Raw genomic sequence first — 18,418 nt, forward strand, 5'->3', positions numbered from 1 at the left:
GACATGTCCAACCCTATGGCGACATCGAGTTAAACATGATGTACAACCAAGGCACAATGGAGCAACTGAAATCTGAGTCTCCAAAGTTACCAGTTTTAGCCAAGCTCTTAATAGTTCATGTAGCAGTTTGAATATCTGACTTGCCATCATTAGACATCGGGAATGCATTGGCAAATTAGCTTTCAAAGCTGCTTTTGGTAAATGCAGCTCTGCTCACTTCATGTAAAGCCTTTAAACTTTTTTTTTTTTTTATTAAATCCTGCCACAGGAAATAATGATCCTTAGGGTGTGTGTGCTTGTCCTAGAATGTTTTCAGATTCAAGCAGCAGCTGCACAAGCACCAATACTCAAGTGCAGCTGAAGAGGATCCCCACAGTAGCTCAGCCACAATCATGTCTGTACCGAAGGCAGACGTTACATTCTCCAGTGACCCTCCATACAAGAGCTTGTTATTAGCAGTATTCATATTCTCACAGCTTAATTACGAAATTGACCAAGAGGTCTGTACTCAGCCACAGAAACAGTGCACTTTCTTACCTCACTCCCATTTTATCAGACAAAATCTTTTCAAATATATTCAACTGCACTTTGTGCAGATTCACCCAGGGGAACAAAACAGCAAAGCCACATAAAAAAAATTTCTGCACATCACTTCAGGGTTTTGAGATAGTGAATGAGGGTTTTTCTTCATTTGGTAAAAGAATAATTTTATTAATTAGAATCCTAGCATGACGGGAACATTCTAGTACTGTTTATGGAAATAAAATTACACTTTTTTGGTTACCTGGAAGTTTACCACTATTTTACATGAATCCTTTTTTACAAGTTTTAAACAAACTCAAATGAAATTTAAACTAAGGAATACATTACAGGCCCCAGGTTAAGGATAATGTAGCCACTTTAGTTCTCTGTGGCAATAGATGAGGCCTTTTCTATTTGAATGTAAAAACAACTGTGCTCAGTTTTAAATCTTCCTTCAGAGTCACCTCAATCTCCTGGGTTAAAATGCACCATGTGTGTTACTCTGTTAACAAAATATTCTTAAACCCAAAGTAACTGATAGACCAAAACAGTCTATTTGGTAGATGCCTGTTATAATTAAAATCCTCTCAGAATATTAAATACTACAGGACAATCATTTGAAATAGTTCAGCCTATTTAATTAAATCTAAGGCATGTAATTAAACAGCACCCAAATGTGACAAATATTTCTCAGACTTTCATAAATTAAAAAAATGACCTTGTAAAAACTGGTTTAAAAAGCCTGTTCCTGTGTCGGGACCCTGCATACAAAGGAGTGAGATTTTATGCTCAGAAAATAGGGGGTTATAATGGAAGTGCTGACACAGTCCTAACTACAGTGGCATGAATGAGTCACTGTAATAATTAATCTGAAAAACCCCTAAAAGTTCAGAGTATATAAAAGGAGCACTTCCTACTTTATGGTTGGAAAGACCAAGCTAACTGGGAATATCATTCTCCCGGGTCTACACTGCTTCTTAAATGAGATTACAGTAAGAGTGATGTACTGTAATACAAGTCAGCTGTGACAAGCTGCACTTTATAGAGCTATCTGTTTGTCTCCATCACTACATCACACAATGTGTCCCAAGACTCCAATGTGCAACTCCATTTACCACTGCATGACAAATGGGCAGCACTTGTAAAAGGCACAAAGAGGTCCAGCTCAGCCATGTAATGGTCACCACAGCTGTACCATGGTGCTTGAAGGGAACAAAACAGACCCCCAAGTTCATTAAACTGACCAGTAATGGATCTTTCAAAACGTGCCTTAGGAATACTACAGTAAAGGCTAAAATAAATAACTCAGCATGGAAGGCTAATCTAAAATGGTGTTTGATAAATTATTTATAACGTAGACGATTGTCTGCATTTAATATTGGAGCTACTAGTAGCATCTTTAAAAGATGATTTATGTGTTGTAATGCCATTAAACTTTATATTAGCCCACTGCTAGCTATAAAGTCTGTTGAGATTTAGAGAATGAGTTTTAAACTGTCACTGCAACATCATAGTAGATGGAGACTGTATTAAATCTTTACTTTAAACCTGCTATCTGGAGAGTTGCATTTTGTAGACACTCAAAAACTGATAGATTACCTCTCTACATCTGCTATGGTGCAAGTCCCAAATAGCAAGGATAAGGAACTTTTCCATATTATTCTTTTATATGGCTTGAATCGAATTTCTCTTCGCACTTAAATGATTTTCAGATTTTGAATACAACCTTTTCTGTGGAGCATGTTGGTAATGTCTACATCCAATTAATCCTATTTTTTGCTAAAAGCTTTTAAAAAGAATTATGCCTACTGATGTCTCAAACAAATACAATAGTTGCAGCTGTTTAGAGAATATTATTTCCCTGATGTTTTGGGAACTTGATAAGCAATTCATACAGGACACTTTTTTTTTTCTCCAACAGATTTATATATTGTACAGAGGTTTTATTTAATTAGTTATTTAGATTATCACCAAACTGGAATGAATTAGTATCTAGTAGATAACCAGCAATATCCTATTTTGATATTTAGCATATATGTAAATAAGTAAAATGCTCTAACAAGTTTAGTGTTTTATCACAAATCTGAAGGATCAGCATGCAGTACATTTATACTGGGTAGAAGAATTTTTGAAAATATCATGGTGATACTTTTGCACTGGGATGAAATTTGTTCCATGTCCTTCCTGTACTGAAAAAGTAAAATATACAAACTACTTTAAGTGAGAATCTGAGGAGTGAGGAAGAGTATTGGGAGCCCAAGGACAGAGACATAGTAAAAAAATCTATAAAGAAGGCCTGAGAGTTAGGAAAACAATACCTCTTGAAGGACATAAGTGCCTACAGAAGGATAATTAGCCTTTGGAAGTGTAATCAGCAGACTGCGGTATGTGAAAGTGTGGCTATGTCTGTCTGCTGGGAGAAATTGTGTTGGAGATCGATAGGTGACTGGAAGCAACATTAAAATCTTTTGGGAAAGTCCAAGGAGATAGTGGAACCTAGATGACAGCTCTGAGGCAAAGCATTTGTATTAATTTTTTTAAAGAGAGGGTTCAAAGCCAACCATTTAGTCTGGAACGAATCTGTTTGGCTACATTTTAAACATGAACTGAGGGGGGAGGCGCTAGGGTATCCAACCTTCATAGCTCAGATGGTTTGAAAGTCCCAATCACCGAGCTTCCCATCTGATAGAGTTTAGGTGATGAATGTCATAGGCAGATGAATGCTTTACAACACAGAAAAATATTGTTATGAAGTTATCGTACTGGATCTCCGAATCAAAAGCCTGTGCTTTGTTTTCACCTCACTTTGTTTAGGTGGAGTGAGTGACCACTTGGGAATTGTTAAGTTTAATTGAACTGCACCTGGTGCTGACTGTGGGGAGTTATTGACATTGCCTTCACATCATGTTTTGTTGCCTTTTCTTTCCCCACCAGCTTTTGTACATGCTCTAAAGGGTCATGAAGGAGTTGCTAGGGGCAGAGAGTGGAGAGAAATCCTGTAGTTTCAACAGTGCAAGATGGGGCTATTGCTGAATAAGCACATTTGGAGTATGTAGGAGTGGAAGTGGGGCTTGTTGAACACCTGAAAAAAAACAAGCTCACCTTAGCACACAACTGATCACAGTCTGAAACGTTTAAGAGAACGAGAGGTTCAAAGGGGCCTCATCAAGTGTAGAGGGATTCTGGAGACCAGACTCTAGGAGGTTAAGTTGCAGCTAAGAAATTAACAAAAGTAAAAAAGCAGAAGGCAAAGAGGATGTTAATTCTGTGACAGCACTAGGATGACGAGGGGAGTAAGGGGTTGGACCATAAAGTGAGACAACATCCAGATATTCTGGAATACATCACTCTCACTGTAAATGAACGAGAAGAGGGACACAGTAAACAGCTCCGCTTGTCATGATTAGTCTAACGCCACAAAGACGGGCACGGGAGAGCACAGAGGGGATGTGGAATTTCTTTAAAGAAAGTTACTGTATATTTAATGTGAAAAAATACTGCACTCAAATCCGCTAGATTGGTTTAAAGCCAGAGCACATTAAAGCAACTGTTAAAGTTAGCATTAAAAGAGCAGCTGAAATAATTACAAAAAGCACATAGTAAAAAAGGAAAAGCAGCAGTGAAGAAAAGGTGGTCAGCGAAGATCACCATGAGATCTCTCACTGCAAGATTAGTTTGTGGACATGGGGAAAAACAAAGATTTAATGTATTTTCTGCTTCTGTATTCAAAATGGTGCTTAGATGGGGTAGACAGGTGCCAGAAACAGTCATTAGTTTTCTAGAGAGTATAGAAGAAAGACTGAAGGACATTAGGGTAATGCCAGAATAGATTATCGAGAAACTAGGACAGGTGAAAAAAATATATATATATCTCAGAGTTCAACTACTACTGTAACTCTGTAGTTGTATAATTCAAAGATAGGGGTGTTCCCTGCCACTGAGCTGAATTTCTCCCATACAGAATTCTGGAACTTTGTGGTACTTAAGGCATACGTTTTTCTTAGGGCAAGGGTTCTCTGAATCCACACAAAGGTTTTACTTAGCTGTAGTAGATAGACTTTAAAAAGTGTAGGACATAAAGAAACCTACGAACACTCCAGCTGATGGGAGAATAATGGTGAATGAAGAGATCAAACTAAGAACTAACATTTTTCAAATTTTGGATCAAGCTAATGCAACTATTGCTTTATTTTCCAATCCAGCTTGCAGCTTTTAATTAGGAACAAATTTGAAAAACTCCAAATTCTGAAGCATTACCACTTACACAGATTTGTAGGAAGGAGTCTCAATGTATCTTGTACACATACCCCACTGTGAAAATCTCTCAATTTTTGTTCAAAGCTCTGAGTATAAGAAGCTAAAAAAAATGGTAATTATTAGACTTGGATCCCTTGGCAAATTACAACTTATTGGAACTCTAGGTCACACTCGTATTTGGAATGATACACTTGTTATAAAATAAAAGCTATCCTAGTTTTTCTGCAAGCTTTTAAAATAGGATTATTCTTATCATTTTTAGGGTTACTTTTTTTTTTTTTTTTTAACAACTTGTGTGGCTGTTTTTGAGCCTAGTGCTAGCCAACACTAACACTTATCTCTCTGCTTAAGAAGATTAACACAGTCATTGCTGCTGGTTGATGTGGCTACTATCACCCATATTGTAAGTCACCACTATGACACACCAATTAACTTAGCTATCCAAACACCTTTAAAAAGGGACACTGGAAACTGCCTTCCAATTTGGTGTGGCTCACTTGGAAATCTCTCGGATCCAAATTCTACAGTATCTACTATAGAATTTATGCCACTGTCATCGTGGTGATATATTAACAGAGAAGTCACTTCACCCACCACCAAAGTGTACCTACTTCTGGAGTGAACATAGCATCTGTTTAAAAGGAACAGTACACTACAGCAATGAGGAATGACATCCTATTGAAACTACAGGGTAAATATGGAGTAGACAGTAACTAATTACCCAAACTGGATCTGACCAGGGCATTGAGGCTAGTAGTCCTGTGAACACAGCAGTTTAACCTTTAATATTAATGTCTTTGATTTTGTACATTTAAAAAGATTGTGTTGTATGATGTATGTTTTTGTATTATCTTGTACGTTATATATACCATGTAAATAAAATTTAAATATTTATACTATTTTAAACTTACCATTTTCTACTGAGATTTTTTCTTCAACAAAATACACCTCTCAAAAGTCCTTACTCTTCTTTGTAATTACAGTATTTTCGTGTTTCATTGGTGCAAGCCCAGACTCATCTCTACCTCCCCCGTCTGATATTGTACACCACACAAGTATAATAAACCATGTTAATATTTCATACCAGTGTGAAATATGCTGGAGTATCAATTCAACATCTGCTGTCTTTAGGGTACTGGAGTCCCGCAGAGACACTTTCAATTTGTAATTGAGTTCTATACTGAATTAATCAGCAGTTTATCTTTTTTAGTAAAATAATGTCTTCCCCACTAACCTGGATTTACATTAACAATTTATGCCAAATTACCTGCCAAAACAAAAACTTATACGATTCCAAGATACTATTCAGTAACACTGGTTCCTATATTTCATTCCTTACATGAAGAGTAGTACAATACATTGTTCCAGTGGTATGAAATCTTAAATTACAAGCCTCATCTTGAGTCTGTAGGGTTTCTGGCTGCTTCTATACTCACAAAAACTATGAATTAACATGAGAACAGATTTAATCCATCACTTGTGATGTTCTGATATTCAGAGTTTTTAAGGAACAGATTCTCAGAATGAAATGGACTTGTTCAGCGGTAAAAGAGCTTGATAATTCTACCACACTAAAGACTTTAGTTTGATAACCTGAAATCCTCAATCTGCCTAATATTACACCACCACCCTTTAGTGACATTTTGGATCTTAACTATAGGGGAGTAGAGAGAAAGGCAAGCCAAGTACAGGGATCATTTTAACTGTATGCCATTATACCCCATAGGAACAAAGTCCAGCAAGGACACCTCTGCCTCAGGTGAAGCACTCCATGCTCATCTCACTATCACCAAAAATGTGAAGAATGAGGGTGAAGAAAGATCAACATTTTATTTTAAAAAGAAAGTCCTAGGCCCTCTTGTAACCCTTTTCCTCTTAAGTTTACCCAAATGCTTTATAAACCTTGTTTAAGTATTCACTCACTGGAAGGGCGTCTCCTCTCTCAGCCTAGTCTAAATTCTGCTCTGACCTTATTCCAATTCAATGTTCTTTGCTCATACGGAAATTACACTCTGCCTTCAAGATTCTCACTGCAGGGGCAGCACTAAGGCATTGTACTATGTGAAATATTTCTCAGTACATTTCCCCTGTTCCACAGTTACAGGAAACATACAAACTAAAACAATTTAGACTGGAACATCTGCTCCTGAGAATGCATCAAAAAATAATTACCTGCCCTACCTCTATCCTATGTGTTGTAAAATGTTCTCTAACATTCAGCACAGTTTGTGAATAGCTTGTCTACATTATTGTGCACAAACTTTGTGTTGCCTCTGCAAAGGTAAGGAAATTGTTTCCTTTGCCATGCAGCAGGGTCCAATTTAAAGTAAAGAATGGATGAACTTAGACAAGATTCCTGTATCTGGAAATAGTCAGTATACAGAACAAAGAAATGTTTTGGGTATCAGTGGTAACTCAGAAGGAAGTCACCCTTAGGCGGTTTTATTATCTGACTTCCGTTTGGAAATTGTGCTTTGATATATGAAAAGAGCATATATTAAGAACTCCTCTCCAGTAATCCCAGCCATTTACGAGCATATCTCGCTGCCAAGTAGTAGGATACATTTAAAATTAACTTCATATTTCCAGTTTTTCGTAAGTTCCATAATGGAAATCAATTCTTCATGACAGTCCATGCAAGGAGTTAAGAACAGAACCTGTCCAATATGTCAAACAGGAATTGAGTTAACATGTTTAAATAATTTTAGTTTAAAAGTAGGAAACAGCATGACATAACTCCTGAAAATAAAGGTTTGTCTGCACTAATACCTGACACCAGTCTGTGCAGAGATACACGGCTCCGAAGGATGGAGTAGTACAGTCACAAAGGAAATCCAAATCTGTACTACCATGAGCTCTAGCAATAAGAGGCAGTAAAGACATTTACTAACAGCCTAATCTCTTGTCACTGTGTAATGAAATAAACAGGTACACAGGGCACACCTTTTAAGCACTTCTTTTTGTGTAGGGGTTTGGATTTTTAATTTTGTTCTGTTTTGTTTACTTAAGCTCTGTTTGACACCAACAGGAATTCAAGTATCTCAGGCAGGCTCTTCAGCTTAACTCTGATAGTCTTGCTTGAACTCTATTGTCTGCTGTCTGAGTGCAGCCAAGAAACTTCCCAGCAAGTGGTCACCTTCCCATGGAGTCATTAAACCTCTGAATGTCAGCTGGTGGGATTAGCCTGCACACTTCCACACCTGAGCCCTATGGCAGGGACAGACATTTTGATCAACCATCACTAATGAATACAAAATTCATATGCAGCTTGTCATTGCTCCTGAGCATCAAGTCACACAGATGCAATCTAAATAAGACTGATGAGACTACTACTGTTGATGATTAGAATTTCGACAGTCAAAAAATAACCCAGTATGATTGTCAGTAGTTAGTAAAAACAAATATTCAGCTACATATTGCTACACCCACGTTTTCCCACTGTCCCCCAAAGAACTTATTAAAATATTTCATGTTTAATGGAAGAAAATGGCATGCTATCACAACGGTGCGGAACTATGCCTTTTAAGTATTTTCATTTAAATAGAAAAAAATTGCAGTAAAGCCCTCCTTCTTAGAATATCAATGACTTTACATAAGCCCATTAAGACTCATCTCCCTTTGAGGAAGATAATAGCCCCTTCTTACAGATGGGGAAACTGATGCACAGAGCCATTGGCTTCCAGGTGTTTCAGTGATCAACAGCAGAGCCAGAAATAGCTCTCCTGTGGATTAACCAACAATCCATGGTCTGCCCTGTCCTGTACAGAAACACTCTTTTAAAGAAGGGGAATATGGTCAGGAGAATAGGTCGAAGGAAAAAAGAGAAATTTTGTCCATGGGTTTCAGAAAGCTCTTTCCCCCTAGGTAAAATATTTGTCTGCACTTACTACTCAAACAAATGTTAGACTGCACGATCAAAAACATGTTCTCATATTTTTAGAATGATCCATTTCAGATTCAATTATTTAAATCCTGCATTTCCTCCCTACACCCTTATTTTTCTGTTTGTCCTCTGATCCTGAACACTTCACACATCTTTACTAAATTTCCCTGCAATCATGGTTTTCTATGACTTCTGCTGGTCATCTTTCTAGAGTCTCCTTATTTTGGCTTCTCTTTTTATTGGTTCAATGAAATATTGAAGACAAAGCAGAAGCATGAGCAGCCTTTATCTTTGCTTAGTTAAACATGAAGCTTTTGTCAGGTGATTGAGAAATACAGGCGCACACAGCTGTATTTTAATCAAGTACCGTAATTTTCTTCCATTAACCTACAAAAACTTCTCCTTCGAGAGAGGCAGCGTCAATCACCAACATTTATATTATTAAAGGTCTTTTCCCCCAAAATATCTCTAGGAATCCAATCACCACAAGGATACAGACAATTCAAAAGCTCTAGCACCTAATATTATAGGCAGAATTTATCCTAGTTCAGGATGGTTGCCATATCTCTTGATATGGATTTTTGAACAGCACAAACCATTAATGTACTTAAAAAACAGAATGTGGTGTTTAACACCATGTTGTACTCCACAAAAAGGAAAAACTGACCAAGCTCACAATACTGTATTAGCTGTGCTGTTCTTCCATTTATATTATTTAAGGTAGATCTATAGCTACCCACATGACAAATTAATATTGTTCTACAGCAGTCAGGTGTTTGGCATCACATTTTGAAACATCTACAGGCCTTCAGGGCTGAAAGTGTTCACTTCTTCAGCAATCTATAACAATTCCTCTAGAGGCCAGCACTTGGTTCACAATGAAACATGACTCCATAAATCAGACTGCAGAAGTAGCACTTGTGTACGTCACTCTCCATCTTAGCAGTTTCGCTGAAGGATGTTGGGTAGAGATCATCTCTCAGCACTGCAACCAGAGAAAGACCATCACAGCTGGCATTGACAAAGCATGTGCTACTCAAAACTGAAGAGACACGAAGTCTATGGGAAAAAAAAACACATCCTGCTGGTGTTAGCATGCCTCAGGCAGTGGGAGAAGCTTCAGCAACTCATCTTCAAAAGGCAGAGAGCCAGGGCTCTAGAAACCTGCAAAAATTGGCTAAGCCTGCAGTCTTCAATTCTTTAAGTTGAGCATCTTCAAAGTCTACAATTCTAACTGTAGGGCACAGCAGCTGCCACTGCAGATTTGATCCTCTCAGCTTTTGGCAGCTCTCAACTTGAAATTCTAGCAAAAGAATTTTTCCAAGTTCCTATTATTGCCTGTCATGGGTTTATAAATATTGTGCACTATCTGCTGTGGCATGGCTCTCATGGGACACCAGTGCATGCCAAAAGCATAACAGAATGAAAAACAGTTCCTGTTCTTCAAATAAATGCTAATTTTTTTAACTGTGCTCACACGATGTGTTTGGTGATCAGCTTCAATAGTACAGAATAGATATCAGAGGAAAAAAAGCTGATTGTCTTTTCCAGCAGTATTCAGCTGCTACTTTCATTAAGCTTGTTTAATTAGATTCCAGATGCTAATTTGCAAGTCGATACCAGAGGGTGCAGGACAGTTTGCCTTTGAATCATTTTCTGTGATGTGATGGTCTTGCAGCACGCTACTACCTTTCAGTAGCCCTAGCAAGATATTCTCACAATTAATGCAAAAGCAAGCAGGATTGATCTTGACAGAAAAATATTAATCTACTACCCAGTTTTAATGAATTAATCTCCAGGAATTTTAAATTTCTCATCATTGCAATGTGTTTTAGCAAATGACAGTTTTTATGTCCATACCATATAATACAAAGATGTGCTGCATTTATATGATTTTGTTTACTCCTTTCAATAGAACTATCGTTAATATTTACTTTGGATTTTTTTAATCTTGTTGAACTTCCCACTGTGTATAGTAACCTAATTTTCAGTGTTCAAAAATGTAGAATTAACAGTTGGACTTTTAACCTGTTAGCCATATTAGAAAAGTGGAGAAGAATTTAAGTCTTAAAAAAAAGTCCAATTGAGTCTTCTCAGTTAGCTCTTAGCTATTAGATTGTTCTGATGTGTTGTTATATCACTATTTTAATTAACATAACACCCAATAAACATAAAACCAGTCTCGAGACTACATATCAATTTCAATAAATTGGTAGACTACATTTCTACATGCTTGATGCAATAGTGAATTTCTCCTGCCATTTAAGGTTGTGTATGAAGACAATTAGGCTGACCTTTAAGTAAAAAAATTGGAAGTTTACCAATTTTTGGTGCTTTTTAAAAAAATGTTACACAAAAATGGCTTAAAAATCCGAGAATCTTGATAACTAATTGAAAATGAGATTTAAGGTTTTCTTTTCAAGACGGCGAAAAATTATGCTATTAAATTTTAAGAAGGGATTGTGCAGTAGCTATTGTTCCTAAGGATTTTAGGCGTTGTTGTCAATTCAGGCAGCACATGTTAAAAAAACAGTTACACCGGAAACTGGACAGAGTAAAAAATGTGATGTGTCACTCTCACAATGGTTTGCATTACACAGGCGGCGACTCCACCTTTACTTGATATTTAATGGATTTTTCTGTTAGTCGCACAACCTTCATGCTATTTAAATGAAGGAATGAGTTTGAGTGCCTAATTAAAAATATTCCAAATTCTGACAACATTGCTTCTGCATTCTACACACTAAACAAAGTCCTGTCTCATTAGGTGCTCTCTGCAGCACAGCAGCTTTGCAATCTTCATCTTGTTTGTTATCAAAACTTAAAAAACTATTTTAACAGAACTATAACTACTTCATATGTAACATTCTGGGAGTCTCTCTCTAGGAGTAATTTGAAAGGTGATCCATTTATTGCCCATTGTGTAATCTTTTAACAAATTTAACAACTGGAAAAGCGCTCATTACTAATTTTTAATCAATTGTTAATCCACGTGAAGCTACTCCATAAGAAAATTTAACAGAATAAACCAACGCACTTAAAATTGTAAATTTAAATAACTTCAGATAGGAATTCAGTGGCATTATGGGATCACGCTGCTGAATACAATTGCATAAAGACTTAAGAAATTGGTCTATAGCAGAGATGCAACACAAATTAGTGAAATCTGAAGACATTTATTGCAGTTAATCAACTTTCCATTTTGCCACCATATGATTCAGTTAAACACTAAATACCTTAAAGTAATGTTATAGCTATCTTTGATGTTCCAATGACAATTATGAAAAATAACTAAATGTTAATGTCATTTTTAATCTACTTCAAACTCTCCATTTTGTATTCAATTCTCATTTTTTTTCTTTAACATTTAGAATTATTAATCAATTGCAACTAGAAGAAGCATGCATTCAAGGAAAGTTTGAAGAGATTAATGTGGTTTAAAGGAGGCCTTGACATTACTGAGGCATTTTACCAGATATAGTCAGAGGAAGCGTCTTAATTCTTTTAATTTTATTTTCATCAATAGTATATTTGCAGACAACTGTGGATTTTTCACCGTTTTAGGTAAACAGTTATTGAACAATAACTGGTTTTTAAAAATCCTAGTATACTTTATATTCTACATACGTGTGAAGAAATGCTATACATAAATAAAAACAATGCAATGGATGTGTTCATAAACAGATATGATGAGAATGGACCATATTATTCTGGTACATAATGTATCCAAAACTTGATCATGGCACCACGGCTTTCAGCTTTTACTCTTAAATTATTACGGTTGCATAGTAATACGCATTTATAGATTTTTTTCAAGTTTGGTACAGACCATCAGCAAAACTACTTATAAATGTTCAGATAACATCTTTTAGGTAGATCCTGAAGATTGGAATACAGTTGTTATTCGAATGGCCACAGCCAACTTGAAATCCAGTCAGTTTCAAAAAATGAGTGAAAGGTAGTTTCAGGCACTGGCTTCTGCCAATTTTTGTGGTTTTATAATCACATTTTCCTTTCTTTAAAAGAATGTGAAAGACATACAAAGAGGGGGGAGGATGAGGAAATGACTATACAGGGGAAAGAGTGAAACTGATTTTACAGGGACTCTCATGTACCTAAAGTAAACTGTAAACAGAATTATTTCTCCTCCAATCTTTCACCTACATTAATCAGAAAAGCTTTTGCAAGAACCAAATAAAAAGAAATTACAGACAGAAGTATTGGGATTTGTAAATTAGCTATGTCCATTTGAATTTTTTGACAGCTCTCTAATAAGCCAGCATACTATAGGGTGACATTGGGAGCAGGATGGGTTTATTTTTTTTTTTTTAAACTAAAGCAACATTCAGTATTAGCATTAAACCCATTCGATGTATGTCAGTGTTTTGAGAATTACTGAAAGAAGAAATACTAAATTAAAAAACCCCAAAACATTCCTTACCTCTATGTCTGGTTTGTATTTATCTTCAAATACTGCCATTGCTGCCAATGATCCAGAACCTACGATAATAAAGTGAAGACATTTATTTCAATTTTGATGTAGCTGTAACATAACTGCTGAATTTCTGTAGAGTATTTTTAGAAGAAAACAAGAGTGTCAATAAAACTGTGACACACCACAAATTTGACTTAAGCTCATTAAAATACTGACCCTTATTTTACCACATACCATTTAAACGTCTGTTCTCGTGACAGGTGACACTTACTTGAGTCCCAAATTTACCTCTAGTCCATACAGACTTGGTGTGGTCCTATTTTTATTAGTGTAAATTATTTACAGTAAAATGCTGAAATATGAAAACAAGGTTATAGAAAGGGAGTTAAATGAATGCCAGAGTATATATTTTCTGTCCCACTCCTGTGCCTTGCCAGGTTGCAGGGTGTAACGCTAAATACCAAGACACTTAGAAAGAATAGATTGTTTTAACTAGTTGCCCTGGGATAGTCACCTTGACACATGGAGACAAGTGCACCAGCAATGGCACTAGCTGCTGCCACCAGGTTATTTTCCACATTTACTTTCATCAGTTTATTATACAGCATTTATTTTGAGCCTTTTTTTTTTTTACTTTGTACTTTGAAGAGTAACAGGAAATAGACAAAATGACAAATATGGAGCCAAGCATTTAATATCACATCTCTGCTCCATTCAAAGATTGCACTACAAGAGTACTGATGCAACATAACCCCACTTTTCCTGAAGCAATGTACTTGCAGGCTTTACACATAAACATGCACTTCCTACACATGGACAAAAAGCAGCTCAGCACTATTTGAAATTTTAGACTTGCTTTGTTCAGAGAAGAGTGGATCTTTAGGAAGACATCATCTTGTCTCTACATGCCCCTGACAATATTTCAGGACGCTCTACTTTTGGAGAGTGAATAAAGTTATCTACAATTTTTTACTCCAATTAAAGATTTTTTTGGCATTTATTACTTTTTAAAGTGTTTTGCATAGCACTATCTGTTTAGCTGGGTCACACAGAAAGCTGTATTTTCTATTTAAAATGATTTGTGTACATCGCTTGACCAGCTCAATGGTTTAGCAAAAGAAAAAGACAGCGATTAAACAGTTTCAAATGAGGTGTCCTGCTGATTTTATCCAGTCTGCTGAATGTATAATGAAAAAGGAGAAGCTGACAGTGACACTGTTGAGGAAATACAGACTACCTTATCTGAACCATTTAAGGAAGTCCAATTATAGATCAAATTTAAAGGGTAGGAACAGCAGATTTACAGACACAAATCAATGAACATGGTAATCCCAATGAATATGACAGATATTCCTGTTACAGAATATTGCTGTGGTTGAGGATCATTACCTTTACAGTACCAAATACATCACATCTAAAAACAGTAGGATGCTCCAAGTGTGTACTTGCATTACAAGCAATGACTATTCATTTAGGCCTTGGAGCAATATGTGATTCCATTTTTTAACAGTTAAAACTGGAAACAAAAAGAATTTGAGGGACTGGCAGCCGAAGAGAACCATATAAACAGATGTGTCAACAGACAAAACACCAAACAAAAGACATTTCACTGATTCTCTAACCAAAGGCAAAATAAATTGTGTTCTGGAATAGATATGGGATCCTGTGTATAAATGAAGATGCAAAAACAAAGCTAGTCTAAGTGAAATTATATGGAAAAGCAATTCTAACTGGAGAGATAAAGAGCCACATGGGGGATGGATCCCAAAACTATAGGTGCTTCCTTAATTCAGATAAGGCCCTCTGCAAGCAGGATGGGAAGCCTACTGAAAATACTAGAAACCAGTATTTTAGAACTGCTTATACTAGGATCTAGGTGTCTTTCACATGATTAACAGTATGACTGAATAAAATAAAGTTTCCAGAATATAAGTGTAAAAGTAATATTTCAAAGACAAGATTATTGTTCTTAAGTAATAACCACATAAGAGAAAAATTTATATTCCTTAATTTTCTAAAACTTCTGCGAATGCTCTCCCATTTTATATACCTTTCTTTTGTACATACACTTCCTGTGTACACCAATGGATGCACTTAGAGAAGAGGATAGGTAGATTTCCCAACCATCCACTTATTCTACATAGCATTTGTGTTGTTCGCTCTTCAGTTAGAATGGTTTTCCTTATGAGCAATAATCTCAAACAAAGCACAAATGGAATAGATGTAGTCTTCCACTCCACCAGTTGCTTGGTGAAAAGAGATCCCAAGGACAAAATCCTAAGTGGGTTTTAAGCCCAGAAAGTTCAGAACTCCAGGATAAGAACAAAGCAAACTTTTAAAGAAAGGAAAGTCTCTAGTGTATAAAAAAAAGTTACGTAACATAAAAAAATGCACTTTAAATGTGCCTTAGAGTTGCCCCTTATTATTTATACTGCTCAAGATAACAAATAAGTATTAGATTTGAAATTCACATTAAATAATGAATTTAGTTTATCCCACACACAAGGAAGCTTTCAAAGAGGTGCTGAAAGCCTGTAAAATTCTGAGACCTGTATTTTTACATTAGTTAACCTACATACATCCAGAAACAAAGGAGGTCCATGAAGGTGCTAACAAAACTAATAAAAATACAACGCAGAGCTTGAAGTGGGAGTGCAATGTTTCTCTACAAATTCTGAATTTTACGTCGAATTTGTACATCCTGAGTATGTGTTTTATATTTACAGTACAGCTTTATTGCCTCACATTTAAAGAAAAGTGCCCTGCCAGGAGGCTTACTGCACAGCCAACAGAGTTCAAGTCTTCTGAGGACGTATGGATTTTTGAACGATGGAGCTCAACAGGGACTTTGGGTAATATCTGAAATTTATAAATTGTATTTTTATGCTTATACTTGCAACCCAAGAATATGGATGCATTTTTACAAGAGTAAGTAAATACATTTTATTATTCTGCATTCCTCTAGTAATCCAAATAATCCACTACTTGACAACACTGATGTGAGGTACTTTGGAGAGTGAGCTTGATCCATTCACACTAAAATGTGTATCAATTGAAACCGTTTAGCAAAAACGGCTTAAATTCTTGTGTACAAGATGATGAATTCAGCCATTACATGATCTGTTTGGCTGTGTATACAGCTGCAGACCTGGCAGAACGCCAGCTATGGACAGTTGCTTCCAAGTACAGCTGTAGAACTTCACTATCAAACACCAACTTCCCAGTGGCTGTCAAATGTATGATCCAAACAAATCCACAAAGTTCCAGGTATTTTGGATGCCTTGGGAAAGTTATATATTATGACTGGCAAGCAGGCAATAAAAATCCATGGAACTAAGTGAAAGCTGGACATCCGATTTTTCTCACTGCAATGCCCATTGAAATCACAGAAAAACCAGGGTCCTAAGGAACTGTGGGTAGCCTATTTGTATGTGAGAACCAAAACTGTTCTCTTATTTATGTATTCTATATCCACAAACATTAATTTCTAACAAGCATGCAGAAAGAAGTTAAACATTTTCTAACGTTAACGCTTGAAGAGATGTAAAAATCATAACATTGCAAAATATAATCCATTACTGTCTATTAGGGAAAGAAACACAATTACTAGAAAAGAGACCAGGTAGGAGAAGTAATATCATTAGTGGACCAATTTCTGACAAAATAGAAGATATTACCTCACCCGCCTTGTGTCTCTCATATCCTGGAAGCAACAGGGCAACAACAACACTGCAAATTACTAGAAATTCTGATGAGAACTTTAAGCAGGGGTCAAATTGGGCCAGTTAATAGCAACACAGTGAACCAGTGTGCTTCTCTGATGGCTGCCCCTGGTGCTTGAGATTCTAAGCTTTAATTTTTAAAAGAGAGTTTCTAGACCTCATATTTGAAAAATAACCTTCAAATGTGAAACAAATGTAACTGGTATAGTGAGGTCTGCAAGTACCCTGAAACAATAGCTCTAACAGAGATGGGAAAGGCACCTATTCAGCTCAATGTTATATTAATGCTACAGACTATTGATCTTATCTTTAAACTAGGTTAACCACTGATTAAAGTATGACATTACGAGACAATCATATTATAAACATCAGAACACTCTACTGGTAGGGGGCATTTCACTTTGCATTGGAAGAGGGCAGGCCAGGGGTGTAAAAGAAAACACCACTCATTTTCTCTCCAATAAAACCGCTGTCTTTCAAGAATTAGAGACAGATTTTTCAAAAATTTTCAACACTGGGAAAAGTTGTAAGCTGCTGGCAGGTGAGTACTTTTAAAAGACTACCTACTTCAAGCAGGTGCTCAAATGGGAGCTGCGATGGGGTATCCACCCCACACTTGCCCTGAAGGGGTTAATGGAGGCCAGATGGGCCAATTAACCTATTCGGCTGAAGGCTGAGAAGAGAGCCCTAATTAGGGGAGGCTCATCTGTGTGGGAACCAGTGGGGTTTCTATAAAGCCAGGGAGGTAAGCTGCAATCGCTCCCTGGGAGAAGGGAGATATGTTTGGAGGCTACAGAGACAGGTAGCCCATCGTTGCTCCCTGGGATGAGGGAGTAGAAAGGCTGGCAAACCCCCCGGGGGGGGATGCCGGTGTGGGAAGTAGCCCAGAGAGTAAGCAGCAAGGCTGGGGACCAAACAGACCTTGGCTGCATGTTCTAGGGTCCCTGGGCTAGAACCAAGAGTAGCAGGTAGGCCCAGGTTCCCCTACCCAGCTCTGGGGAAATGGCACCAGCAGGGCAGTGTAGGGGAACCCTAAGTCACTGTGTAAGTGACAGACTTTGAAGGACTACAGCCCGGAAGGGAAAACATACAGTGACCTGGACATAAGGCTGAGTCACGAAGAGGCGGCAGCAGCAGCTTGTGAAGTGTGAGAGGGGCTGCAGACCAGAAGAGAGAGACTGAATAATGGTGTGCAACCATGGGAAGGGGCATCAGTCTCGCAGAGCTAATCTCCAAATGGCCAGGAGGAGGCACCATCCATGCGGTGAGTGAAATGCCCCATCACAGGAGTCATTGGACACAACTTCTTATGAAAATCTGGCCATAAAAACGAAAACTAAAAGGACTAGGGGCAAATTTCTAAATACACATTTGGCACAATGGCACAAAGGGAAAACAAGCAACAGTTATATGTTTGCCAACTGTAACAGCAACTTGGATATGTGGAATTCATCTAGGGTGACAAGATGGGACACAATGGGGGGGGAATATTGGGACAAATTGTGTCCCAACTGATGTATGGGACAAACGCCTAAATATCGGGATGTCTGGTCACTCTAAATTCCTCTGGAAAGCTGCTCTGACTTTACATAGATAGCA

The 18,418-nt window shown here is 37.2% G+C and overlaps 1 protein-coding gene across 1 annotated transcript in view; it reads right to left on the reverse strand.

Annotated features, from left to right (window-relative positions):
- PSMB7 (proteasome 20S subunit beta 7) overlaps nt 1-18,418 on the reverse strand; it is a 37,457-nt gene that overhangs the window by 5,522 nt on the left and 13,517 nt on the right. The window contains exon 6 of the mRNA XM_044992280.1: nt 13,104-13,162. Within this exon, the coding sequence (XP_044848215.1) occupies nt 13,104-13,162 (59 nt within the window). The remainder of the gene's footprint in view (nt 1-13,103; nt 13,163-18,418) is intronic.

The sequence above is a fragment of the Mauremys mutica genome, chromosome 18 (genome assembly GCF_020497125.1).
Source record: "Mauremys mutica isolate MM-2020 ecotype Southern chromosome 18, ASM2049712v1, whole genome shotgun sequence".
NCBI lineage: Eukaryota > Metazoa > Chordata > Testudines > Geoemydidae > Mauremys > Mauremys mutica.